This window comes from Eucyclogobius newberryi, unplaced genomic scaffold (assembly GCF_026437365.1).
Source record: "Eucyclogobius newberryi isolate DKJ021-1_F unplaced genomic scaffold, fEucNew1.0.hap1 SCAF_5, whole genome shotgun sequence".
NCBI lineage: Eukaryota > Metazoa > Chordata > Actinopteri > Gobiiformes > Gobiidae > Eucyclogobius > Eucyclogobius newberryi.
In genome coordinates this window covers 19,734,303-19,760,413 of record NW_027316167.1, presented here as the reverse complement: position 1 = coordinate 19,760,413, position 26,111 = coordinate 19,734,303, and the positions used below count along the sequence as shown (strand labels likewise).

Sequence of the window (26,111 nt, the reverse complement as noted above, 5' to 3'; positions counted from 1 at the left end):
TAGTTGGTGGCCTGATGGAAATCTGCGTAATCGTACCATCATCACTTTCATCATGGAAGTCGTTGACTCCTTAACCCCTCTACATGTGTCTATATGAATGGATATGAGAAGCCGGCAGAGTATGCATGTGTGTGTACGTGTGTGTACGTGTGTGTACATGTGCAAGAGTGCAAAGCTTAATTAGCTTGCAATTGGTATTCACACGTGGTGACTGCAGGGAATGAGTTAATTGCTGTCCAATTCAAACGTTGACACACTTTCAAAGTTTTTCCCCTCTCTGTGTCGCTGCGACAAGAACCAAAGGGCAGATACAGTTCCCATTTATTAACTAAAAGAGTGGTTAAAAATAGACCCTGAACTGGACATAGAAGAAAGACAGACTTGGGACAGCAGGTGACAAATTATAGAATACATTTAGTTATTATAAAAGACCATCGTTTGTTTCTTACTTTGTATATTGTTTCACTGAGAATGATCAGTCATCCAGATAGGCCCATACTTACTTGTGGATCATAAATAAAGTATAGTTGTCCATTTTTTAGCTGAATAGCGATGAATTCTTCTTGAATTCCTGATGAGAAGGCGGCGATCAGCAGACCATTGGGAGACTGGGTCTTGAAACTCAACCGAATACCTGCGGGCCATCACCAATAGGACAAATTTGAACACAAATGTTTAAAGGAGAAATTGAATCAAGAGGCTGAATGGCACCTCCAAAACGTTATCAACACATCTAACAAAAATACAGCTTACATGCTTCACAAACGTGTTCAGTTTGAATAGGCTGCCCATAGTAGTTCATTTAACCCCTGTATCTTTTGTAACGTCTACTGCTCTCTTTTATCAGCTGGAAGACTTTGAAGTCATCCATATGATAAAAGAGAGTGGCTAAATGCATCTCCATTGAGTTCACTCGTTCCCAGTTGCACCAAAGCTCTAATCTGACTTGCTTCTTTAAATCAAAACTACAACCAAGGGAACAGATGAACTTTTCTTAAGCTTCATATGCAACAGTGCTTACATGCAAAACACTGATAGCACTTTCAAAGCAGTAACTTGTTTTATCCTGATTATTATTAAAATCCATCCATCCATTTTCTACCGCTTGTTCCCTTTCGGGGTCGCGGGTGACTGGAGCCTATCCCAGTGACTTCGGGCCTTAGGCGGGGTACACCCTGGACAGTGGCCAACTTGTCGCAGGGCCAACAATTATTATTTTTTTATATTATATTATTATTAAAATCATTAGGATAAAATATACCTCGTTTAAGTTAAATTTACAGCAATAGCCTTTTGTAGTAACCATTTCATGGCAGAGCTAAGAATTCATCTGTATTGCCTCGCTGTCATGTTGAGATTGGCTCTTAATCCACTACCAGATCTCATAGTGACCCGGTGGAAGTGTTGGTGTGTGTCTGCTCAGCTTGCTGCTCTGCGGGGAAAAGAAGTGTGGGAAGATCTGACGAGTCCAGTGGAGGATGTGGCGTGTGAAGATTCAGGCTTAAACAAGTAATTATTCACAGTAGCTGCACCCAAATTTACATCTAACCCAACCTAAAGTTTTGATTAGAGTTATGGAACAGCCATAGTTTACATTAGCATGAACAATTTATTGTAAAATGTCTTTCAAATTCATAACAATTGGGCTATTGATGACGTTTTCATCATGCTTCAATCCATTTTTACTTTGATGACAGCAGCAGTGCCTGATAGTTTTTATCAAACAAATACACAATGTTGTTTTTGCTTACATTTTGAGTTTTAGTTCTGAGGTCAATTACTCAGAAAGCACAACAAGCTCTTCATTTAAGTTTGCTTTAATTGCATAGTTGTTTTTTAAACCAGCAGGAGACTATGGTTCAGTTATTACTTTTATCTTAATATATGTGGAAGTGACTTTGCAGCTTTATGGACTTTTTTTCCTTGTTTGAATAAATAATGTAAAATGTAAAAAAATGACATCCTTTTTACATTGTGCTTGCATCCTATGCATCATCCAGTCACATGTCATTTACAATCATGACCTTGTCACTTCTGAGATAAGTGATGTCATGACAGATCCTAAGACATACATTACCCACCTTTGACCTTCTCCTTCTGTCACCATCACCTCTGATCTCCCATTCTTCCTGTTCACTCAGCTTTTAACCTCTCTGCTTTTATCTGACCTTTTCATTCACCTTTTCATGCCTACAGCCCAGGATAATGTTTACTTCCTGCATAAACTGCATAGCATACATTTCATTTGTAAAGAGGATATATCTGTATATGCCAACGATATAACCCCTATAGTTTGAAAAATCCCAAATATCTACATTGGAAGAAAGCCTCTAGTCAATAAACTTAATTGTTATAACAACAATCGAAATGGAAGAGTTAACACACAGGTTGATGGGTGTAATGGGAGATGGTAAACACATGCTAGTCTGTGTTTTCTGTCTAAATGTACAGCGCATAAGTGACAGTGCTGATGCTCAGCAGTACTTCCTTCAGATTCCCCTCTGGACTTGTGCTACTTCACATTGACAACCTCTTAAGAGCCATCAGCAGACAGACCTGAACACACATCCTGACAGATTCCTGTCTCACATACAGAGTACATGCATGTGCACACCTTGAGACAAGGTATTATTGTTTATTAGTGTATTATTTAAATCTATTATCTATCTACGGTAAATTAAATCAAAATAATGCATGTCAATTTGTAAAAATAGTAACAATTAAGGAGTTACTTGAGTAGTAGGAGTGTTTTCATAATTTAATGGTTTATTAAAAACAGTAAATAAAAGTCATATGCCCAGTAAATATGATAAAGAATTGGGATCACAGTGCCTATGTTAGTGTATTATTTCCCGTCTCTTTGTCTCCATAAACAGTGGAGGTTGTGTGCGATCATCTACACAACATAACCTGAATAACTCCAGTCATGTTAGCTCTGCACTGGCATTAATCAGAGCGGGCGTATTAATGAGAGCGCGGCAGCAGCTAATTACACTCATAGATTCTGCAGCAGCCCATTAAATATACAAATGACAGAATTAAAAAGCCCAGCCTCTTCTGGTTAATCTTTAAATGGAGAAAAACTAATGATGTCTGAGCAAACTTTCCCAGTGCGCACTTCTCCCCCTCTCCTCTCAACAGCAACGCCTGGCAATCAATCATATTAATTAAGGAAAAATAATTTGTATCATTTAACATTTCCTCCTTTCCTCCTGATCTGCTGCAATGGTACTGCTGCAATAAAGTATATTAGACAATCTGGGAAGTCTATTTGTTCCTCTGTTGTGTGCATTTTTCTATTTTCTAGATTCATCTCTCTTCATTTACTCATATTTGAAGTCATATATCTGGATTAGGGGGGGACATACTATATCCGGATCGTCCATGTCCCAATTAACCAAGGTCAAATCTGTTATATGAAAGTACATAATTTATTTTAAAAGAAAAAAGCTTGTATTGATATTGTTTTACATGAAAATATACAGGAATCTACTTTAAATGCAGAGTGATTGATAAAAAAAATAAGAGAAAGTGATTGAGAATGGTAAAGCAGGTAATCTGTCGTTAGCTACGGAAGCATTTGAGCCTAAAGATGAACGGACTAACAAGTATTTATGGAAACCAGGGCTAAAGGGTATTCATATGAGTGGTCTGATTGCTTCTGGTAACATTCAGTAAATATTGACCTGTTCAACATTAACCTACCTCATTTATAACCTGGGGAAAATGTGCATAAAGATTGACCAAAAATTGCATTAGTTGAGTGTCCATAAAGCAACAAAGAAAGAGTAAGATCACACAGGAGAAGGCCAAGAACAACTAATCGATGGATGGAAATCACCGAATTGTTGATACAGCTAATAGTCCTCCGTCTCTCAGTGCAACAAAATATGGATTGATCTGTCACAGCAACTTTTAGCAATGGTCCGACACATGCATCTAAAGTTATGGAAATTTTGGACTGGATTATGATACAACACTATGAAGTATTCAATGAGCACAGTCAATGATTTTTTCTTTTAAATACATTTGTCATTGCAGAGTTACTAAGCTTCCACCAGACACAAATCATTGACAAATCTCTCCTCTGTGATCAATTGACTCTTGGGGGGGCATTACACTGCATTACATTCATAATCCAATTTGGCTTTGATTTGTTCGCTGTTCCATGCACTTCGATAGGAATAATTGTCCGCAGACGATGCTATTAGTATTGATGGTTGTAAAAAGGCGATGGTTTGAGGACTGCCGACACATTGATGGTCCACAATAGATCCGGTCTCAAAGTGATTGTCTGATCCATTACCCTTTATGAAGGGGCATAGGCAAGGATATTTATTAAATGCTAAACTTTGATACCAAAACATTGTAAGACTGTTTCAAAGAGCAGTAGTGTTTGCTCTTGAAGGTAGGACATTAAAATAGTACCTGCAGTGGTGACCCATAAGAAGGAAAAAACAAATCTGTGTTTCCAAGCTTGACTGGACTTTTTCTGAAATACCAGAGTCTCTGTGGTGTTTGTATTCAGAAATTAGGCTTGAATTACTTTTAACCCATCTTCCATGTAAATGCACACATTTAAGTGACAAAAGTCCCTATGTACTTGAAAAATGTTTAGGTTTAGCTTTTAGGTAAAATTGTTCAACTGAAGATGGTGGTTGAAACGACTTGAAAAAATGAAAGTAAGGAACAAATCCAGTTACCCTAAAATATTTATTTATTTTAATTACTTGAATAATTTATAATGCGTGGCTCATAAGTTTACTTAATACAACACTAATATTGGGCAAAAACAGCAAATAATCTGTTCCAAATTCAGAGAAAGAGTCAGAGTGTTAGCTCACGGGCTCATTTTGATTAATAGCTCATGTTTTGAGTCAGATTTGAACAAAACCAGCAAAAAATAATTATTGCTGACTTGCCACCCGATTTCACAAAACAACTACACAAATAATAATTAAAATGAGCTGTTTTTTGAAGTAGAATTGAATGGCCAATTGTATATTGGTAAAAAGACATTTTGTTTACAAGGGAAGAAATGCTGTGAAATCATGGCTTACAGGACAGTGAAATAATCTCAAGTGGCATCACAGAGCTTCACTGCTCAAATCCCACTGATTAGTATCAGCAGTCATTAATTACAAGCGTCAGACTGGGTTGATGTTCTCAGATGAAGCAGAACATGTTTGGCTGTGCAGCTCAACCCTCTAATGATGCTAGTAAACAGAAAGATAATTGTCCTTTAAGATGATTGGGGAAGTCATTCTAAAGAATGTCACTACAACACTGACAAACACTGCTCACTAAATGGCTCTAAATATTCCCCAAAATGAAAATGGAATTGAATTACTTTAATAAAGGCTTAGTAAAGGTTTTGATTGTGAAATATGTATCAGAGTTTGGATACTGAACTTACTCTGTTGTAAGTGTCGTCTTACCTGTAAAGTCAGTATTTGTGGGAAGAGTGTCATTTGGAAACTCATAGAAACTATTGCCTGGAAACCTGGTTCCTCGTACAACAGGAGATTGTGGGTCAGATAAAGAGACATCGATCCTCTCCACCTGAAATGTTAACAACGTAAGAATGAAAAGGCCTCTTTCAAAACCTCTTTCTAATAATGATGATGGTAATAATTGTAGTACATCGTTTATTATCTGTAGTGCAGTGTTTTTTGGTCATGATAGGCAGATTTAGTTCTAGTTGATTTGTTATACTACCCTTTATGATAAGTTCTGGATGGTCTTAATTAAGTCAAGTCAACTCAAGTCAATTGTATTTGTAGAGCACTATTCAAGCACACAGACAACTCAAAGTGCTTTACATTGGATTGAAAAAAATCCCACAATTCCCACATTTGCAGTAAATACAAGGACTACTTTAAGATCAATTAATACATACTACATGCATTTAAGTTTAAGTTTTTAATTTAAAATATTAGGCCTCATTTCATAACGTAGATTTGATTAACTACATTTTATTTACAGTGAATGCTAGTCGACATTATGTGGAACCTATTGTGAAATGTTTGAGTATCATTGCACAAGCTAAAAAATTGTAGATGGTATTTTTGTTCATTTGACATTGAAGTAACCTGGTAAAGTGGCGGTGGTCCGTTGAGCTGAGCCGGGGGGTCCCAATGTATTTCAATGGTGGACTCATTTACTGGATGCAGCTGAGGTGGAGAAAGCCCTAAAGGAGCTGAAAACCAAAATGGGTAGAACATCAGTTCAGCATTACTTTCCATAGCTTTGCTTCTAAAAAGTGATTTATTTCTAATATTTTTCCAGGAAGAAGAGCCCCCCTCCTTCCATCGTATAGTAGGACTTAACTTAATACTCATTTTCAATTAACAGGGGGTCAATTTAATTACCTATTTCCCTTTAGATGTTATATTAAATGTTCCTGTGAAAACATACAGGCGAGCGGCAAGGAGCATGAGCGTTGAGCATGAACCATAAATAAATCAGGAAGACAGGCTGATATGGCGAGATGGGATACATAAGAATAGAGAAAAGGGCTTAGCGTGTGATGGACTGGTGTGGAGATGGGACAGATGTGCCTGCATTAAATGTCATTCCTTTCTTGTGTTTCTGGGTATGTGTGTGTTTCAGTAATGGTCTATGGTGGGAGTAAATTAGCTGCCGGTGACATACACAGAGGCAGTCGTCACTGCGACTTCTAATAGAGCTTTTAAAAGGAAAAGTTGACAGCTCGCCTTAGGTGCTTCATCTTGGCACATCAAACCATAAATTACTGCTAATCGATAGCTTACCAGTCTATTGAAACTGAGCTGTAGGGACCAAAGAACTGCCAGAACACACCAGTTTAACGCTGTGTTAAATGATGTGATATGATGTGAAAATGTGACATGTTAACGTTTACTTGCATTGAGATTTTATAGAAAAGTCAGTTCATTTATAAAAAAGTGAATCTTAATAACAAAATTTAGTTCAGTCACATTTAATCAATGCAGTAAATTGTTCTTCAGTCTGGGACAGCTCCCTTGGTATCTATTGAGGTGTTGGTGTCTGGTTACAGAGTTGACAACCAAGAAGAGTTACAGTTACTTAATATGACACTGGATGTGTAAACAAGTGTAAGACATGAAGGTAACGGCTTACTTAGTAAAAACTAGGCTGTTAAATGGGATTGGATTCTGTAGAGAAGCTCATTATGACAAACAGGTGTTTAAAGTGAAGTGGAAGCGTTGTAGAATAGGGAGCCAGCAATGGTCTCTGAGGACAGGGGTGTTCACTGGAGGATGTGCGGGTGAGGAGACGGGCGGAAGAGTTCTGGATGTACTGGATTCTATTGAGAGTGAACCGTAGAGAAGGCTATTGCAGTAGTCGAGGCGAGAGGCGACAAAGGCGTGGAAGAGGGTTGTGGATGACTGTGGAGGGAGGGAGGGGCGAAAGCAGGTTCTGGAAGTGATAGAAGGCGGATTTGGTGATGTGTTTGATGTGGTGTTTTTTTAAGATATATTTAATAACTCATGGTTCAAATAAAATTAACATTAACGTGCATGGCTGGCATAGTACTTCAGATTTTGTGGCACAGCAGCTTGTCGTTGTCACATGTACAACAGTGTAAATTCAGACATATATGACGATAAAGGAAATGTAATTGAGACCGTGACACATTTCCTTTGACAAAAAGCATTAGCTTTATAATAGGCGTGCTCGCACACACACAAGGTTAACAGTGGAGCAAAAAGGTTAATTTTAGCTTCTGACATGGTAATGAAGCAGCTGAATCATGGGCCAGCTCCCAGGAGCAATTGTTCGTGTGTGTTTTGTGTTTTTACAAGGACTGATGTGTCTTAACAGGCTCTTAGCGTACAGTTACATCACGCACACAACTACACCACTTATTGACATGGCAATCCCTTGCCATGCATATTTCTCTCTTCAAGAAGGGCCTGAGGCCAATTATGCGTAAATCAATAAAGTTCCTGTTCTGTTGAGTGGTGTTACAGTGCTAGCATGTGTGTGTGAGTGTGTGTCTAGTTGAACAAGCCTTTATGGATGTAGGATACATAAAACATCACCATCAGTCCCTGATTAGTCACTCACTTTAGCGAGTGATCAATACATTTTCAAAAATGAGCCACAGTGAAACAATTGTAAATACATCAACGCATCTGGACAGGGAGTTCTTTCGTTGTGTTGGAACATCTGTCTGTGTGCTAATGTTGGGTCATGTGACTTGATGTAACTTCAGAGCTGTTGCAGATGTTGTCTGCTAAATTACAGCAGACGGAGGCTGGTTTAATGGCCCAGTCTTATATGTGTAGATTCATCAGCACCATCAAGTACTGTCTTGGCATGACAATGTCATTTCCTCCTAAAAAAAATCCTCCTTTAAAATGTTACGTTCCGTAATGGCTCTAAACGCATGTACACTACAGACACAACATTTGTGTGAAAACCCCTACATTACATGTCAGAGCTTATATACAACTATACCCAAATGGGGAAGTAAATGTGCATCTTTTTTTCTAAATTTGTATATATTTAGAAAAAATATTCCCGACAACATATGCCATTGTCATTTTTTGCAGTTGAAACAAGGGACATAGTGTTTGGCATTGGATTTTAAAAAACGATGGCAACAGATGTGGCTGTTAAAAATACATTGGCAAAGTCAGCTGGGTACAATAAGCCATATTGTAGTGCACTGTATTACAGTCAGGAGAAGTCTTTAGAATGCCTTGAAATAAACACTGCAGAAACAGATGTAGCCATTAAAAATACATTTAAAAAATACAACAATTATAATTTGAAGTATAATTCGTCACTTGAAGCACAAAGAAAGGCTTTCTGTGTATCATATGAAATGAATATCAACTCCGTGTAACAGATGTAGCTCAAAAGCACAAATCCCTGAGCAAGTATTTATAGACAAAGGTTTTTCCACAGTCAACACATCTATTGTCTAGTCCAAAAATATCATCTTGACAAAGAACAGATGGAAGTTCACGTGTGCATAATATTTAAATTTGATCAATTTTACTGCAGCCATTTACTGCTTAGTGTGGCAGACTGAAGTGAGGCAGAACGGAAGAGAAAACATAAATTATTATTATTATTGTTATTATTATTATTATTTGTATTATTGTTATTAATAAAGTCCACTTACTATATATCTATAACATAAACAAAGATACATGATCAAACACAAAACATGCTGTAATATAATCAATAAACTATATAAGTTGGTAAACAGTTTATTGGTGGGCAATATATTAAATCATCAATAATATTGTGAATGCTGTTTTGAATTATAATATATATAATTTATATAATAATATATAATAATATTTTTTTTCTTTTTTTAATGAGGTTAACCAAAAAGGAGAACAAAATGATGTTGTAAAGGTAAGAAGAGACGTGAACTTTGGCTGGTATATTTCAAAGCATTCACATTTGTCGGACATTTAGACACATTTCTGTATCTTGATATCCAAATATTAAAATATATATAGATATTATTTTTTCAATACAAACCATCCCTATATTTAACTGATTCATAATTGGATAATATAATTTAGTATTATTCCACACTTATTTCCAAATCTTTAAAATGTTGATAACTGATTTTCTGATAACATTCCCAGGTCTACAGAGATCTTTCCATCCTCAGCATTCAGATTTTTATAATTCGTATATTTTGGTAGATTTATGTATTTACTGTTCTATTGCAAATACAGTCTGAAGAGCCTCTTTTCCTAAGCGATGAATGTGCGTGCTTACCTGCCGATAAAGTGCGTCCTGTGCTCGGTGAACTGGTGATACACGCTGTCTTCGTGCACAGTGTGACAGAAAAGGTATATACTTGGTACGGCTTTAATCCTTCCACTACATAAGCCGTCTGAGAGGATGGGTTTGTTCTGTGTATAACCTGAAACATATTTACAATAAGGCATTTGTAGAAACTGGTTTCAAGTGGCAAAGCAATACAGTGAATATGAAAACTACTCTAAATGTTGAGTCACATTGAACACAGCTAATTAGTCTCTTCTACTAACACTGATTTAGACATTTCACACCTGGTTAACAACAGGAGGAGCGTAGGGGTTGTAGGACTGTTCCATGACCAGGTTAACGTGGTATTCTGTGACATTTCCTCTGGCGATAACCCCATGACCTTCAATGGAGTTCCAAGTAACTTTGAGCGAGCTGGCGGACAGAGCAGTCACTTGAGGAGGAGCAATGAACTCTGGCACTGGAAAGATTAGCACAGAAACTGTCATAAAATCTGCAGTATGACTGAAACAAATTCAATTAGAGAAAAATGAAACCACAAATACTAAATGGATGTAACTGGCAATTGAACAATGCTGTGACAGCATCCATAATAAATATCCAGCTTTTGATAGTGTCTGTCTATGAAATATGCTATAAATGAAATGTAATTCATAGCACACGCACTGACAGTCTCATTCCGCTGAGCAGACAGAGCGCACACAAACCTTGACACCCACTAACTGCGTAAAAATGCTGTTATCATATGCTTGTTATCCAGACATACAGCTCAGAGTGATGTTAGAGGCAATCGTTTAGTCCTAATGAGCCATATCATCTCTTTGAAATTCAAATACTTTAATGAGCTCTCCTCCCCCACACAAGTCTGATTTCTGCCCATGTTTATCATCTCCATGATTATTGTTCTGTCCAATAATTTTTTATTTCATTTAACAAATACAAAGCACAACACATTGTCTTTTAGCCATGATCATGAACACACAAAAAAGGAGGCATTGTTACAAATAGCAAATATTTGTGATGTTAATGGATTCTTGTTATATTAGAAAACACAACCAGTTGGACAGAGGTTAGAAAATAAATACACAATTATGCATTTTTGGAAAAATGTACCAACCTCCCTCCATTGTGCGAGCGGTGGTCCACTGCGATGTGACACTTCCGGCCATGTTGGAGCTCACAACTCTTATTTGATATGTCGAAAAGGCCTGAAGGCCAGTTATCATGGAGCTGCTCTCAGGAGGAGGAAGAGTGCTTCTGTTGGTCTCTGATATGTAGGACATGCTCAGATCCCACCAACCCAAGCTTGTGAACACCAGCTTTTCAGTTTGACTTGATAGGTTGTAAGACTCAAAGGGCCCCAACAGAAACACTTCATATTTTGTTATAACTCCTGCAGACAAAGTTAATATTACTGTAATATTTTGTGTTCTCCGCACTTTATTGATGTATTTTTCAGTATGAATTGATAGCTTTTCAGTCGTTTTTTCTTAAATATACAGTATAAATACATACCATTTGGATGGGCAGGAGGTTCCCATGAAGCATTCAGTGTGTGAGCGTCAATGACAGTGACGTTGGGTGGTGTTTGGTTCTGTGGAGGGGCTGAAGCTGTCAGAAGGGACAATGGTTTGGAAGCAGTACATCCCCCAGAAGCACAAGCCTGTACAGGGGATTTTAAATGTGACAGTAAAGCATTGTTAGCTCACACAAAGGTCCAGTGCATAATGAGTGATAAAAAACACTTCATTGTTTTATGTTAAAAAGTGATCTTTACTTCCAAATAAGCAGAATATTGGGTAAAGGGCTTCAGACCATTTGCCACTGCCTCCGTTGACAGCCCGGTGTAGTGGACAACAGGCTCACCAACAAAAATCTCTATGGAAAATAACAGAAACCTGTGGAAATGTTTTTGTTTTTTAATGAAACTACTATTTTGTGGTGGATTTTGCATTATGTGTTACTGTACATCTTACATACCTTTCCACAGGACCTGTATCATTTGATGGTGCACTCCAGGCAAAGTGAGCACTAGTAGGGCCTGGTCTTCCCACAAGTTTCAGTTTGAGCTCATCTGCAGACGGAGGGGCACCCAAGGTCTGGCACGAGACTGACGCACTTGTTGTTGACCCGGCCACATTGGCAGTTACGAGCCAGTAGGTATAGTTTGTGTAAGGAGACAAATCTGTGTCTTCAAATGATTCATTACCTTCAAAATGATATTAACATGATTGAATTATACGACAATAAATTTAGAGATTTGAAGATTTGATAGACTCTAGGTGGATACTTACTGAATGGATAATGACTTTGGATGGTGTGCCGCAATTGCCCATCTCTGATAAGAGTGTAGTTAACTTTGTTTGAGAATGGGGAGTCAGGTGACCGCCATGTAAGCCAAACAGTGGAATAATTGAGAGAAGTGGCAATTGGTGAAGGCTGCTGGGACGGCGCTGCAAAGACAAAGTGGCCAATAAACACAATTCTCAATAAAGAATATTTAAGAATGTTCAAACAGTTAGTGTGTGTCATTGTGTAAGTCTCACCTTTGCTGCAGCCATAAGGGTTTTCTGCATCCAAAAAACGTGATCCAGTTTGGCATGCATCACACCTGTCTCCAGTTACCAACAGCTTACAGATGCACGTGCCCAAGTCTAGGTGGCACGAACCGTTGAGGCTGCCCACTGGATCACATGCACAAGGCTGGCACCTTCATATGCAAGCAAGTACATAAAAACATTTATTACACATCTAAATAACAATGTTAAAAAACATTCTATACAACCCAGGATTATTGATAAGATAATCACAAATTACTTTTTGTAATCTTGTGAGTTGCTTTTGTTTTTTATTGCTTTAATGTTGTCCTTATATTCTTTGTACACATCATATTGAAAAAAGCCAACAGAAATAACATAGAAAGACCCTGCTTTGCCTCTCTCCTCTAAAAGATTGTGTGAGCTGTGTGTTTTTGTACGGGTGACAGTGTTCTTGTCTGGGTCAATGGTGTGGTGTTACCCTCACTGGGGTTGGCCAGTGGGTGATCATCCGGCCAGCTACCTCACACCTCTAACCACTCTGGCATACACTGTTACATGTGCAACACAATGTGTTGGGTGGAACACGTCTGTCCTAACTCAGACCTCTTAGATTCACTGACAATTAGGACAATTGTTTATATATTTTTTTTCAACCTCATTTATCCACAAAACATCTCCTCACATCACAGGTCCAACACATCCAGCTTCACCTTCTACATTGTGGTGTGAAAAGCCAACGTCTGGTAATGAAATAGGTTCTGCCAGTATGCTCACAGACACTTGAATTGCACTTACACACAGTGACATAACCTTCACTCTTCTTCCAAGGACAATCAGAACGCCGACAACTGACCCATTTCCTCCACAAAATGTGGTGCGCCTCGCCAAGCAGCACCAGTTAGTGTTAGACAGCTTTCGCCTCAAACCTTACTGTTTTCATCCCTCCACACAAAACCCATGCATTGCATCAGGGTATGCGATGGAAACTTATGTTGTGGAAAATAAAATGAAAACATTCACCTGCCAAGGCCAGGGTTGAATCCAAAGTACATGTCTAGGCACTGGTCACAGCGCCTTCCCCCTACAGAGGGATGTGAGCACACACACTGTCCTGTGCGGCTCTCACAAGTGTTCTGCACTGCTCCGGTGGGGTGGCAGTCACACCTCACACACACACTGGCATTTATTGACAGGTAAAACCCTGGAGAGAAAACAGAAACTGTTATCACACATAATAGAATACTTTGTGTCACGTTTTACCAATGAGCTTGTGAAAACAATACAAACTGGGCAAATTTTGTAGATCGAAAATTTCACGTATGATTGACTGACCTGGTCTACAGCTGCTGCAGTCTTTTCCATAGCGTGTGGACAAACAAACACATTGGCCTGTGGTGCTATCACACACTGATCCAACCACTGTCCCACTGTGGTCACAGCTACAAGGAACACAGCTATGGGACCATCCACCTGAAGGACAAGACAAATATCAGCTCAACTATTAGACAGCTGAATGACAGTGACTAAATAGTAAGTCATGTGATATTGTAAATATTTCTGACTTTGGGTGGATGTACTGAGGTTGTAGTAGTTGTAGGCGCAGTTGTTGCACTGAGCACCCTCCACTCCCTCTCTACATGGACACTGGCCTGTGTAGATATCACAAGTGGCTCCTGGAAGAGTGCCATTCATATCACACACACAGGGAAGACACCCAAAGGAGTTTCGATGGTCCAGGGTGTGGTAGCCAGGCTTGCATGTGTCACAACGAAGATCAAAAACATTATCCTAAAAAAAAAATAAATAACCCACAACATTTTACTTATGTCATATTTTGCTTATATTTGAAGGCATTACTTTACTTGCCTTACAAACACATTGCCCTGTATGAGGATCGCAGATTGTTCCAGTTACAGTCCCGTTTTCTGAGCAGTTGCAGGGGGAACAGGATCTCTCCATACTTAAAGCAAATGAACCATCTGCACAGGAGCCACAGCGGCGTCCCCCCACACCTGTCCTACACTCACACTGCCCCTCCTCAGGCTCACAGAAAAGACTTTGAGAACCTGATGGGTCGCAGTCGCATGGGACACAGCCATTTGGGTGGGACAAGTTCCAGTACCCGAACTCACATCGGTCACAGGACAGACCTAGAAGGAAAAGAGCATGAGCTGTCAACAATAAAACATTAACAATAAAATAAAACCTTTGCCTATGCAAGAAGTCTTTCTACACAGAAACCGCATGAGGTGAGTGTATTATTATGTGCACTTGTCCCTCTACTTGAATGAGTAATCATTCCCCTCAGGCCAAACACTCAGAGGGGAGGATGAATAAATTAACCATCTACAAGCAATGAATAAAATGAAATGAAATGAGAGAAGAAAATGTAACCATTAACCATTAAAATCTGAAAGAAGTAGTCCAGACAGATATCAACCAGAAATCTCCAAGTTCTACAACTTCCAAATTCAATTAATCCACTAAATCTAATACAATAAACCTTTCCGATACTGATGGAGACAGAAAGACGGATGTTGCGTATACTAAAAAGGGCACAAAGATCATTTATTTGTTGTATCTTATTGAAACAAAGCATGAAGTTGTTTGTTATAAAAAAGAAGTAACATAAAAAGTTAAAGACTATAATTTGGCCTCACCAGAATAGCAACACAACTACTTGGCTTTCTGGCTAGTTAAATGCAGTCCAAGAGAAACCGAGCTTATTTGAATATGCCATACGTATTCCATGACAGGCAATCTGTCCCTAAATGGAAGCCTGGGGGCCACACAGTCACCACAGCCATTTATGAGGCTGCGTGGGTTATATGCAGCACGTACATCCACATCAGCTACTCCTTACTCCGTGTGTGTCCAGATGTATGTCGCCCATGTAGAGTAGGTCAGACACTTGGCATTTCCCCTAGTCTGCCCACTTTAATGATTTTATAGATATGAATGTATTTCTGTCCATGGCTCATTTATTATAGTACAGCAGCAGGTGAGTATGTGTGCCCATGGCCTGACCAACATGACCATAATCCACACAATAATGTTCTATAGATTTGATTTAAAATTAACAAAAACGTACAAAATACTGTCTATAAAAAATTATAATTCAGCGTAAAATTGCGTGTGGTACATATTTTAATAGATTTTTTAGGCAAATGATTTATGTCAAACAGTTTAAACACTAAATAGATTTTTTTGGTTCACTAAATAGCATCAATTAAATCCAGCAGATTACCCATTTTTACAAATGGATAAGATATTACAATGAAAGACCAAAGCTAAGCATGTTTAGCTAAATTTACAAATGTATTTTATTTTATTATAATATGAGAGAGAAGTGAAAGATGAGAAAACCCAATAACATTCTGTATTTGATCATTGTGAAAAGAAATAAATGTGGTTAAATGCTTGTGTGGATATGAGTGTGTGTTTTCCGGACATGGCCCAGCTCTTTTATCAGTGGCCAGCTGGTTAACAGGCCCATGCATCACCATTTCAAACACTATTATGTACACACCGCACTCTCCCACCTTGTTATGGCTGTGTGTGTCGTTGTACGTTTGTGTGTGCGTGTGTCTGTAAGCGCACATTTCAATTTTGTCCTTCTGAAGTGTGCCTGCCATTGCTCTGCTCAAAGTATTAGCTTGGCAGTAATAAATTGCCATAATCAAATCCCATTTCTGTAAAATACCTGTGGGAGAAATCAAACAAACATGCGCAGAAAAAGGAATGTGGCCCGGTAGAAAAATGCAAAGGGTCTGTAGCAGTAAATTTTAATCAACTTGGCATTGAATACATTTTTCTTTTAAAAGCTTATTCCTTGCTGGCATGTTTACATACTTGAGGAACACCTAAATATGAGTAAGAGAGCAACTGTACATCCCATCTTGCAAACATGCACTCTTATAGGTTTACTTTTCCTCTTCTCTAGTCCAGCCATAAGCCTCATTGACACATGCATCCTTACCTGGCAATTTACTAATTCAGGGAAGACACATTATGTGTCAATAAAGCCAGAAAATTGTGTTATGAGCTTCGTTTCCTCGTTTACATTGTGCAGTTATGTTCCATTTTTATTTAAATGATGCAGCACATTGCTATAGTGATAGATCACAGATACAAATGTCAGGTTAAGTGTGAACAGAGCAAACCTGGCAATGTTCTGGGACTGAAGCTTGTGTGAAAAGAGGTCAGAGCTGAGTGTTGAGCGGACATGGAAATTCACTGTGAATTATGTGGGGGCTAAAGACTGAAAATAAAAAAAAGTATATAAGTATATAATATATATATATATATATATATATATATATATATATATATATATATATATATATATATATATATATATATATATATATAAAGTATATAATGGTAAATTAGGCACTTTATATTTAAAGTGTATTCAAAGCATACCAAAAATGTTTGTTTTAGAAAATTAATACAGGGTATGATCATTCTTTTACATTTTAAAAGAGCAATCTCAATATTTTAATAAATAAATCTTAATACATAACTACAATCTAGTCCGAGTATTTACATCTTCTGGAATCCCTGTTTTCTGAATGAATACAGTGTTGTACCTGTAACATGAGGTTTACAGGGGCACTGCCCTGTGAGTTCATTACAGCCGAGGCCCCGATCGCTCATGGTTCCAGTCTCACTGCAGTTACATTGAATGCAACCAGTTGGATTTGATGAGTCAAGGCCATACCAGCCGGGTAAGCAGTCTGTGCATTGTCGACCTGTTACTGCATGTTTGCAAGGACACTGCCCTCCAACCTATAGGCATGGGACATGGTTAAACAAAGGTAGAGCTAAATCGTAGAAAAAGCTTCAGTTTTAGTCAGCTGGACACTGTTGTGTGACGTTTCCACTCTCATTCAAGAAGAAACCTCCCGATAATAACCTGAATTCACCTTTCAGGTGAAACTCACAGTGTGAACAAAACAAAAACAGGACAGGCTATTATCAGGAGGTTCCACCCAGTGGGCAAGGCTTGCTCAGAGTAGGATAAATATCCAAGTTCTCAGACTAGATCCGCAGATTGAGAATGACTCTTGTATGAGTGTAAATGTCTTGTTTTTCTAAAACAGTGTCCCGATTTCTACAACTGAAGCTTTTTCAACGGTGGATCAGAGCTATATTGTTATTGCCTTTAACAGACATACCTGTGTGCATATCTCACTTCCATTGACTGTACCAGCAGTGCTACAGTTACAGGGCTGACAGACATCAACCAAAGAAGGATCAGAACCCTCCATCTTGAAAAATGCGCTTGCACAGATCTCACAATTCCTTCCTAAAAATAAGCAAATACAAGGAAATGTTGAACAAAGTCAGTTCCTGTAAAAACATCTCCCTTGATGACAAGTTTGTAGTTTGTGGTAAATGTCAGCTTTTACCTGAGGTGTTGTGCATGCAGTCGTCACAGACGCCTCCCCTGCCTCTGTAGTGGTCATCAGGGTGGTCATCAACTTGGGCCTCATAATGACAGGAGTAGGAATGTCCATAACACTGACAAGGGCGACAGCTCATTGGCTGGAGTTGATTTCCAGATTTGAAAGGCTTGTCATTAAAGAGTAACGCACAACGCTGGCACTGTAAACATTCATGTTTTACTTATTTAGTTTTTTTGAAAATGAAAATCTAGTTAGAATTGTAAAAATAAAAAGTTAATGGATTCCAATATCCTGTCTAATCTTTAGAAATTACAATTTAGAATCAATTTCAGATGCTATTCATTGAAAATATAATATATCCTTAGCATTTTCATACTACGTTATTATTTATTTATAAAACAATCAGAACGTCCCTCCTATATCCCAAAGGAAGATGGGCTCACTAATGAGCAGTGACATGTAACAGCATCCCTTCTCAGCAAGGTCCACTTTCATGTCAAAACAAGCACAGCTAGGTGTGAGGATGAGTATAACAGAGCAAAATTAAATACATTTTCTGCAGCATGGGGATTCAGACACAAAGCAGCAAGTACGAGCTTTGATTTTGTTCAACAGTCAGAAGAAATTATTGTGGACAAGGGGGGCATCAAATGGTGGGATTAAAAATGTATTAAAAAACACAGGAGTTTGTCCCATGGTGACGCTGGTAGCCCTGCTCTGTCTATTACGTGAAACAAATGGAAGAGGGAGAGGGTTTGTGGGAAAAGAAGACTCACATTGGGTATCAACCATACTATTTATTTACTTTAAATATATATTGTTATTGCACGCACAAAAAATACATTCTTACAATATGTGGGCTTGCATCTCCAAAAACCTGACTCTTAGTTGGCCTAGAAGAGCTTGTCTCCATGGAAATGTTATTCCTTTGGCTATAATATTTTACAGTATGATATAAAACGTACCTATCCAAAAAGATAATGTTCCTAAGTAACTTGCTACAATTTGTTAGTACAATATCACAATAATGCAATGCTACAAATATTAATTTGTCTCAGTCTGTGACATCTTGTTTTATGTTGAGCTGTGAATAAATCCCTGTCAATTTCCCCTTCATCTTCCAATCCTTCAGTTCAATTGAGAGCTTGGTAAAATGTCTCTGTATTTCTAGCACCACTCTGCTGCTTATTAGTTCTTAACCCACTTCTCCATGACTTTTAATGTCCCCCAACTATTTTCTCACCACCATTGTGAGTATGTGAGTGGGAAATATTACCATAGTAAATGAAAGGGATTTTTTTCCCTTCTCTTTTCTTTTTATTCAACATTGCGTTACCTTCCTTCTCTTTTGGCCTGCTAATTAGTCGAGGGACTCGTGTTTGGGAGTTAAAAGATGAGCACACACGTTTATTCTCTCTATAAAGAAAAGGATTGCAATTCAATCCATCTACAGGAAGCAGACTATTCCCATGTAATGTACTTGTTGATTTTTTTTATAGATACTCTATTCATACATGAGTAAATGTGCAGTAACAAAAGTTTAGTGTCGTGATGGACATTTCAACAACAAAAAAACGCTACTTAAAGCAAAGTGATATGTTTACTTGATTACACAATTGGAGAACAGTTCTGCATAATTAGAGCATGTTAAACAATACATTTTAATCGGATGGAAAGTGAGTGATCCTTTTATAAATACATTTTCCTGTGGGGCCAACATATTACATTTATGGAAAAAGCTGCTGAGTGAGGCCCCTGGACTAATGGATATATGGACATTCAGATGGCCTGTCACCAGCACCTGTTTGTTTGTGTGTGTGTGTGTGTGTGTGTGTGTGTTAATCTGCAGGGGCAACTCGTCTTATCCTAAATGCCGTGACCAATTTCACGCTCTCACTGGAAAGGTCGTGCCACTGGAGTGTGCGTGAAGCAGTGTTTGTGTGTGTGTGTATTGTGTATATCAGATGTTAACCCGGTTAACCTCAGAGCAGGGGAAAATCTGCTGTTCAAGCAAACTCTGGCAAACCAAGACCCTGGACATTGCTACTTAATGTCAGTAGCCATCAATATCTGTGTATGACACACACAGACATTCACACAACACACAGCTTTCATTGTATAGCCCATTAACGGTGTACACAGGACAAACATGGTGAGTTTTGTAAATTATGTAAAGATGTTACAGGAAAATAAAAATGTAACAACAGATTGCATAAGGGCTAACTACAATTCTTTTCAGAAAGTGGTTTGTTGCACACACATTTTATCATTATAGTAGTTATTCTAAACTGGGGTCTACCTTCCAAAGACACCTTGACAATCATCCCTATACATGGGCTTCAAACTATGGCAATGGTCCTCCACAATTCAAATCCAAATATTATATCAGTCGAATGGGAAAAGGTTCTCATAAAATTGCTTACATCGGCAAGGAATCATTTGCCTGAAACCGCCGAATAGTCACTTATCAACATGCATCTGAGTGACCAGTGGACAAATTTATGTATATACCATACACAAACTCCTTATCTAAAAAAAGAAAACTAACTTAATCTTTCTTGATGAAAATGACTACGACTATAAGATACAATTCATGATATAGCTTTCTGACATGAGTGATGCCATCAGCTGTGGAGCGGTACAAAGAGAGTGACATACTGAGAGATCATAGCTGACATAGAGTGCACGTGAGGGAAAGAATCAAAAGAGAAGTAAGAGAAAGTATACGGATTGAGTGTGCGCCCGGGTGAATGTGTGCTTAAGGCTGCGCGCCAGTTAAAGTGTCCGCGTTCGGGCCCCCGTTGATCATCTTGACACATGTCTGAGCATTTCTGTCACTTTAATGTCACTGTGGAAATTCTCCAGATTAGCCGAACATCCGTCATGGTGCAGGGCCGATCCAAGTCAACAGAACACATGCAATATTAACAGCTAATATTCCCCTCAGCCTTTTATGTTCCAATATTATGGAGACAGACAGAGAAGGTACTGAATATTCACTCAGAGGTAAGAGGGGCTGGTGGGTGGAAAGTACTACATACTGCATGAACCTGGATAAAACTGCTTACAAGGGTGTATTTCTGAGTAAAATAAGAAGATCAAATATTGGGCTATAGAGAATGGTGGCGGATGGGCTCTTGGTGAAACAGAGCGAAAGACAAACAGACAGAAGAGCTGATTAGAGATGCAAGCTTTGGGAATGTCATTGTTCTAGTCAATTTGAGATATTATTTAAACAGAAGCCCAGGAGAGAAAGCAGTACAAGAAAGCAGAGAGCTAGGGGACGCGTAACTTCAGAGAACGGCAAAATTGTACATTAAAACTAACTAGCGAGCATGCCTATTATTCACTGAACATAACACTGATAAAAAAGACAACATATTGCCCGAGAATAACGATAAAGATCTGAATATTTGTGATGGAAATGTTATGTGAGAATTTTGCGTGTCCAATGTCCACGCCTCAATCACATGGTACATTGAATAATATAAGAATTTAAGGAGAAGGAGCAGTCAAACTGAATGTGTAAAAGACTTGCCGACATCTATTGCCCTGGTATAACAGAAATGTCCCCAAAAATTTCCAAAAAGGGCTAATGATTTTAGAAAACACCATGTCTATTTCAGAAAAAACATAAATATATATTGCATACATTTAAAATTAGGCCAATTCCACTGTTTTTTGTTTTTTCACAGCGTAGCAGCTCTAAGCAAGTTGATTTAAAGCCATGTTGCATTTTCCCAGCTCATTGTGGTCTGTTTTGTGATTGACGAACAGTGTAAAGTAAAGTAAAGATTTGACTCACATTGTTGCCCTCTGTGTGACTCTCAGGCAGACATGAACAGCGATAGGGGGTCACACTTGTATCACAGTGGTCCGCATGGCCATGGCATTCACATCTGTGCAAAGGAACACAGCGTTTAGAAAAGACACAGAAATAACATTATTACCAAATAGATAGCTAAAACAGGAATAAAATGGCCATTCCTTCACTCCACATCCATGAAGCTGCAATAGTGCCATTAAGATGTCTGCATTCAACATTTATAAATGCCATCTAAAGAATTACAGCAGCCCCATAGCAGGTAGTGGACAGATCCGTCTGCCTCCTTCCTCATTTGACCACGCAGATTTACACACACATGCAGCGTGACACAAATTTAATTATTCATTCTGAAATTCCCTTTGCCTTTTTTATTTATTTGTCTGTCTGTCTACGTGGCCTCCTTGTGCCACATGTTGTTACAATGTGTGGAGATCAACCAATTCAAGAGCAATCAAACACAGACGCTAATAAATTGCAACGTTTTAACACAAAATTTGACCCATCATTAAATGCCGCTGCTATTGTTCAAGTCTTATATAACAACGTAGAAATAACAACATCTAAATAAGTAAAAATATATGATCTATATGAACAGAATCCTGCTTTTGAAACTCAAGTCTCATTGAAATTGCAACACAAAAGACAGATGGATATGTAACAACTGGACTGTCAGCTGGGGTTAGGTTGAGGGCTTGTGGTTGTAAAGTTATCCCAGTTGGTGACGATAACATTGTAACCCAAATCCTTCGAAAGAATTACTCACTCTTGACAAGGAAACAACTCTATCAACGTAATGCAGACATACCTAGACATATGTGCCAAACTATGAGACTATTATGTGGACCGGCAATGCGTAAATTACGGTATCTATGAGGCAATAATAAGAAGCATTTCTTGCATATCCTCATGAATGTAGAATAAACAGCTCAAATTCTAAACAGTATAACGATGTCAACATGGGCCCTTGTATGAACAATTAGAAAGCAAGTGGAAGATGCGTGAATGGAAAGACTGAGGGTTCACAAGGGAGAGAGATTTCAGTGACTCCAAATCTTTGTTTATGCCACTTCACTGTAACAAGCTGCCAATTAACAGAGCTTAGAAGAGTATGAGAGAGTTAGAGATGATTGCCTTGTGCATAATCCTTTAATTACCACAGTTAAAACACTGTCAGTCTAATGGGCAGATGTGCTGAATAACTTTAGTGAACTTGTTACATACATTGATCATTAGTATGACACATGTACCTTCCACTGATTGTGATCTCCTTGATTGCGTAATATCGGTGTCCATGGTTCACTCCAGTTTCTGTTGATAGGTATTGTCCAGTCAGATGTACTCGGACCTGTGTGGCGTACACCATTTTCTGCAGGGCAGGGGTGTTGTAGAAGTCATTGTAGCCAGGCCTCAAGTTTGGTTCTGACGTCAGCAGACTGAACGTGATGTTTCCCCCTGAATATGGCACCTCACTGAAAATGTAGAAAATGTAGTGTGATTTGTGAATTTAACGGTCATAACTGTTCACCCAAGCGTAATAAGCTACATACAGGCCTAAATCCTGTAGTTACCTCCAAATCTTACTCAAGATAACCAGAATAAAACAAATGGAATCTCAATCATGTTTACCTGGGTAACGTCAAACAGTTAATGGAGTCTGGTTTAAGTAAGGGGCCGTTATTGTCCATTTGAAAGGTGCTACAGTTTCGGGCCACATACTGCCAGTCCGCCCAGGGCTCTTCAGGCGCGTTTGGCTTCTCTACATCAACATAACGTCTTTGGAAAACAAGTTTTTCAGGCAAGACGCTGCCAAATTGAATGATCACATAGAAAACCTGAGAAATACATTTATATTGTTAAATACAACTGTTTGCATAGACACTGTATGGTGCAGATTTGTGTTCTGCATTTCCTCATACCTGGTACTGTCCATTCAGCAGATTTACTGAAATAGTGACTCCTTCATTCAAATCCTGTGTAGTCATAATCTTAGAGAGCCAAGTGGTGCCCAAGTCATGATCGTTCAAATAACTGAGTGGGTGAGCGTTCTCATTTAGTCTTGGAGTTCTGTCATTTGTCGTGTCCTCGACAGCATTAGGAATGCAGTATCTGTAAATAAATTGGCATTAATTTGTAAGCATGTGAAATATCATGATGCTGATTAGAAGTGCAATGACTGTACCTCTCCACTACAGGGTGGACTCTGGGATATTTGGGAGGGCAGCGGCACTCTGACTGGGCATGGACATTAGGCAGAATTCCTGAATACAACTCCACAATTTCTCTGTTAAAACCAGGAAAAAACACCAAAAATGCATTCAGCTTTAAAATGGGATTTTCCTCATCAACTTCCCCCTCGCAATGTGTCTTTTTAGTACTTTTGTGGTTTGTAAAATATAGCACATCATCATATATATAGTGTAACATTAGGTTTCCTTTATTCCCCCACAATCTGCTTCTTCTACCATCACCAGCATTCATTCATGTCCTCGTGCCACTCCATTGTAGTCCACTTAGCTCACCTGTTGGTCAGAGTGGCAGGATAAAATCTAAAGTCCTGCATGTGCCCAATGAACTGATTGGACCCTGGAGAGAAGAAAAGAGGAGAGAAAAGGACATAAAGAATGCGTTAATGGGTTTGTACTGACGGCAGTGTCTGAGAGGATTTCACAGTATTTAGAAGATTATCTTATCAGTTCAGTGGTACCTGCTGAGTGAAGCTGCTCAAGGCCACGACAAATAACCAATCGAACGGCACAGTCTGAGGCTACATAACTACCATTTACAGATCAACACGGTTTCACATGTGCTAAACTGTTTAAAGATAATTACTTGTTGAAGCACATTGTGGGATTTATTTAAAAGTGCATTAGGGTTGTTGTTGTTGTTGTTGTTGTTGTTGTTGTTTGAATTGCCTTGTGTATGAAATGTGCTCTACAAATAAACTTGCCTTGCCTTGCCTTGTTGTTGTTGTTGTTGTTAAGGGTGTAAAAGTAAGTTTTCAGGTTCTAAGGTTTACTAAATTTACCATAATAGTAAATACCGTAAGCCAAGTTTAAACTGGACAGTACATGTGTCAAAAAGCTAAAAACATAAGCAAAAATCCAACATGCATATACGCTGGGACAATACTGGAACCTGCATCAAAGAGGCTCACAACAACAGTGATGGATCCTGGTCCAAAATAGTGCGAGATGTGGTTTCTAGCAAACTTCTGGCGAGTTTGAATACAACTCTTAAAAGGTAGATAATATAACCAAGTGTTGACAGAACCAATGCCATAGCTGTTTGTTGGCTCTTCTGTGTGTGTTTACACGCTTCTGCCTGAGAGAGGCCTGGCATTGACAGGAAAATCCCAACTCTGAACTTGTGTGATCATGTGTGCTGTGTTGGGGGTAACGTGGGCTTTGCATGAGTGTAAAACAGAGACTTAGAGGATCCAAGAGTGTTCCAATAGTGTGTGGCTGCACAGCTTTAGGCTTTGGCACTGGATTGCTTTAGTGTGTGGAAATGGGATTATGCTTTCCTTTGAAAAGCACTCCCTCTATTGTTACTGGGATGATGCAAGGTAAAGACTTTAATTCTCATTTCACAGTGTAGGTCTCTGTCTTCGGTTTCTGTCACTCGCTGTTGCCTCAAGTTTTCCCTCATTCGTTGCTCCAAAGCCAGAAAAAACTACAATGTGTTAATTGGAAATGCCAATTTGCCAAATACAAAGTTGACAACGACATTACCGGTGTCAGAGTACGATAAAACAACTCATTCAAAGAAATAAAAACAGCTTTGCGTTAACAGGGTCTGTTCCAAAACTGATTTAGTTGTTGATCAATACATCTGATTAGCATTAGCATAATCAATCCACTGATCAAAATTGCAGACACAACCTCTAGATTCAACAACCGCCCACCCATCCACACACACATAAATCCACACAGTCGGCCTCCCCTGAGCCAATCACATGTATCGATCAACACTTCTGATGTGATCTTCAGCTGATCAGATGCTACCTGCCGTGAACTAAGAATCAATGTCTGATAAACGAGAAGAAAAACACTCGTTTATCACCCAGGAGATGAACGGATATCATTTTTCTCTCAATTTCTCTTCTATTGACTCTGAGACGGCTCACAGGCACCACCAATCAATCACAGAGGTGTAGCTGAATGGGCTTCAAGGCTGCATGCTGAATTAATGTGTAGCTATAGACAACTTATTAAATGTGAAAATATATTTTTCATTTTTTTATTTCCAATAGCTATTTATCTCTTTCTTGTTTCCCAACAATAAAGACATGTTTTATGATGTGAAATAACATGTACTTATACCGTTGGAGCTGAGGCCCACAAACATGGCGTCACCCTCGCTGGTCTCAGGGATCTTGTTGGACAGAGTCTGCGTCTCAAAAGGTGTTCCATCCTCCTCTAGACCATCCAGGAAAAGACTCACTTGTGTGGCATGAATCTGAAAATGAAAATACTCGTTGCTAAAAACCTTAAACCAAACATATGTTAATCCATAGAGAAAATCTTAAATTGAAACCAAAACATATCTTGGTGACAGCTGTTTTGTATG

The 26,111-nt window shown here is 38.7% G+C and overlaps 1 protein-coding gene across 1 annotated transcript in view; it reads right to left on the bottom strand.

Annotated features, from left to right (window-relative positions):
* ush2a (Usher syndrome 2A (autosomal recessive, mild)) overlaps nucleotides 1–26,111 on the bottom strand; it is a 117,565-nt gene that overhangs the window by 80,538 nt on the left and 10,916 nt on the right. The window contains exons 5-29 of the mRNA XM_072464874.1: nucleotides 25,865–26,000; nucleotides 24,062–24,125; nucleotides 23,722–23,823; nucleotides 23,459–23,648; nucleotides 23,169–23,374; nucleotides 22,790–23,011; nucleotides 21,522–21,615; nucleotides 17,720–17,915; nucleotides 17,486–17,616; nucleotides 16,898–17,096; nucleotides 14,172–14,455; nucleotides 13,868–14,093; nucleotides 13,638–13,775; nucleotides 13,326–13,506; nucleotides 12,312–12,475; nucleotides 12,060–12,218; nucleotides 11,746–11,974; nucleotides 11,543–11,663; nucleotides 11,281–11,428; nucleotides 10,883–11,158; nucleotides 10,050–10,225; nucleotides 9,754–9,901; nucleotides 6,093–6,199; nucleotides 5,439–5,562; nucleotides 504–634 (exon numbers count right to left, since the gene is read on the bottom strand). Of these exons, the coding sequence (XP_072320975.1) occupies nucleotides 504–634; nucleotides 5,439–5,562; nucleotides 6,093–6,199; nucleotides 9,754–9,901; nucleotides 10,050–10,225; nucleotides 10,883–11,158; nucleotides 11,281–11,428; nucleotides 11,543–11,663; nucleotides 11,746–11,974; nucleotides 12,060–12,218; nucleotides 12,312–12,475; nucleotides 13,326–13,506; nucleotides 13,638–13,775; nucleotides 13,868–14,093; nucleotides 14,172–14,455; nucleotides 16,898–17,096; nucleotides 17,486–17,616; nucleotides 17,720–17,915; nucleotides 21,522–21,615; nucleotides 22,790–23,011; nucleotides 23,169–23,374; nucleotides 23,459–23,648; nucleotides 23,722–23,823; nucleotides 24,062–24,125; nucleotides 25,865–26,000 (4,152 nt within the window). The remainder of the gene's footprint in view (nucleotides 1–503; nucleotides 635–5,438; nucleotides 5,563–6,092; nucleotides 6,200–9,753; nucleotides 9,902–10,049; nucleotides 10,226–10,882; nucleotides 11,159–11,280; nucleotides 11,429–11,542; nucleotides 11,664–11,745; nucleotides 11,975–12,059; nucleotides 12,219–12,311; nucleotides 12,476–13,325; nucleotides 13,507–13,637; nucleotides 13,776–13,867; nucleotides 14,094–14,171; nucleotides 14,456–16,897; nucleotides 17,097–17,485; nucleotides 17,617–17,719; nucleotides 17,916–21,521; nucleotides 21,616–22,789; nucleotides 23,012–23,168; nucleotides 23,375–23,458; nucleotides 23,649–23,721; nucleotides 23,824–24,061; nucleotides 24,126–25,864; nucleotides 26,001–26,111) is intronic.